The sequence below is a fragment of the Clupea harengus genome, chromosome 18 (assembly GCF_900700415.2).
Source record: "Clupea harengus chromosome 18, Ch_v2.0.2, whole genome shotgun sequence".
NCBI classification, from domain to species: Eukaryota; Metazoa; Chordata; class Actinopteri; order Clupeiformes; family Clupeidae; genus Clupea; species Clupea harengus.
The window spans coordinates 18,358,699-18,361,198 of NC_045169.1; the positions used below are offsets into that span (position 1 = coordinate 18,358,699).

The 2,500-nt window shown below is 47.2% G+C and overlaps 1 protein-coding gene across 1 annotated transcript in view; it reads left to right on the top strand.

Moving 5' to 3' along the window:
- dnah2 (dynein, axonemal, heavy chain 2) overlaps window positions 1-2,500 on the top strand; it is a 182,303-nt gene that overhangs the window by 176,288 nt on the left and 3,515 nt on the right. The window contains exon 86 of the mRNA XM_031584949.2: window positions 1,774-1,950. Coding sequence (XP_031440809.1) covers window positions 1,774-1,950 — 177 coding nt within the window. The remainder of the gene's footprint in view (window positions 1-1,773; window positions 1,951-2,500) is intronic.

A 2,500-nucleotide genomic window follows, 5' to 3' on the forward strand; every position in this document is an offset into this window, starting at 1 on the left:
TCTCTCTCACACTCATTCTCTTTCACTCTATCCCTTATTCCTCCCCTTCCCTCCACTCTCCTCTCCTCCCCCCCCCCCGGAACTCCATCTCTCTTCTGGTTAATTACATGGAGTTCCAGCACCTCTCTGACACCCACTCCAGATAGGTCACTCTGCCACAGCAGACATATGGTCTCTGGAGTCTCCCCTGTCTATTCGGAGGAGTTACTGCTGGGAGGGGGGTTGTTGTTGATTCTGCTTCTGTTGTTGTTGTTGTTCCCTGAAGATTGAAAACGATACGTTCTCAGGTTCACTTTTCCCCCCATGTCTCATGGCACACGATAGCCGATGACCATGTCAGTGTACATGACAAACACACACACACACACACACACACACATTTGCACCTATACACATACACAAACTCACACACACACACACACACAATCACACACACCATCTGCACACCCCTAACACACACACACACACACACACACACACGCACGCACACACACAGACAGACATATTGCCCCAAAGAGCATGAATACAACAATGAAAACATCCTGACCATCAGCCCTGTTATTGCTAAGGCAGTGTGAATGTGTGTTTGTCTCGTGCTGTGGCGTGCTGTGGCGTGAGTCCCATGAAGCGAGGAGAATCCAGTAGGGGTGTTTGTGATTTGACTCCTGCGTGTTTGTCAGCGTGGGCTTTTGAAATGCTAATTTGCCTGTGCAGATGCCAAGCTCAGATTAGATGTCTTAAATACGTTCCAAACTGTGGCCTTTGAACATCAAAACTAACTGAAAGCTTGTAATTGTTTCACGTGCTCCCCGCTACACATGCCAACCCAGCTACTGGCGGAAAAGGAGAAAAAAAAAAATCTGCTACAAAAAAGAGGAAGTTGGAAATTAAAAAAAAATTCGCCTTTTTGCAACTTGCATTAATATCTCTTTGAAGGGGGGGAGGGCAATGACAAAGATCAAAATATTTGATGCAATGTTCTGTATTTTTGTAATGCATTCATGCTGTTTGAAGACAGTCAGATGGTTGCACACACATACTATCTACACATATATATATATATATATATATATATATATATATAACACACACACAGCAAGTAGCCCTTCACTGCATCGTTCCTTATCTCACGAGTCTCGCCCACCCGTGACCCGCCGCACCAGCCCTCTTGATGAACTCAATCAGGTGTGATCTGCCAGTCAGGGGCAGCCAGATGCCTTTAGTGAAGCGTCACCCGTGTCCTTGGACTCCAAGGGCCTTGCATTTTGTTTATGAAATGATGCCAGCATGCCTGGCAGCGGCTGCAGCGGAGCCGGACTCTATTTCTGTGTGACGTGTGTGTGTGTGTGTGTGTGTGTGTGTGTGTATGACAAGGCCTTTAGACTGAGTAATGAGGAGGATTTACTCTCAGTGTGAGAGACGTGTTGCTGTCGCAGGCACTATCGCTGTGATGTTATCTATCCACAGTCCCTCTCATGTGTTAGTGCCTATATAAAACACACCTGACTCACCCACCCTCTCTCTCTCTCTCTCTCTCTCTCTCTGTCCTTTAAAAGGACTGTTCAAACCTGGCATAGCTTTGATTATTGTATGGATGAATGGGAAACTAAGTTGATTCAGCACATTCAGTAGTTTGAAGTGATATACTGTTACTCTCTGCTGTTGATTATCCATCTCTCTGTCCTTCTCTATCTGTCCTTCTCTCTCTCTGTCTCTCTCTCTCTCTCTTTCTTTCTTTCTTTCTCTCTCTCTCTTTCTCTCTCTCCCTCTCAGACATACTCGTCTCTGAAGCCCTTGGCGTCATGGACGCGGGACCTGTGCCAGCGCGTGGACCAGTTTGCCCGCTGGGCAGAGACGGCACACCCGCCCGTCCTCTTCTGGCTCTCTGGCTTCACCTTCCCCACCGGATTCCTCACCGCTGTACTGCAGGCCGCAGCCAGACAGCTCAACGTGAGAATAACACACACACACACACACAAACACAGTCACATGCATGCCCCCCCCCCCCCCCACACACACACACACACCACATGTACCCCCTCCACACACACACACACACACACAGACATGCACTGCCCATACACACACTTCAACATGTGTACACACACACATGTTCACAGGCACACACACACACAATATCGGCAGATGTTCCCATCTCCCACCCCCCTCCCTAAACACATAAATCAATAATGGATAAGGTGTCTCCTATTGTATATGTTATGGATTCATGCGAATCACCAATTCATGTCGCTTCCTACCCCCATGAAACAGTGTGGGGACAGAGAGCGAGAGGAGAAAACAGATTATATTTAATCTGGTTTCATTCTCCGTGAAGCTTCAGCCTTTGGAGCTCTGTCCTCCTAAGCGTCCGCCACATCCTCATTAGTGTAAATGAATAGGAAATCTAATTTTGGTTGTTGTCAGACACATGGTGATCAAGTTGTTCTATTTTTACGAGGCGGCTGTAATCTATCGAAATCATCAGTGGCCAAAGCCTTTT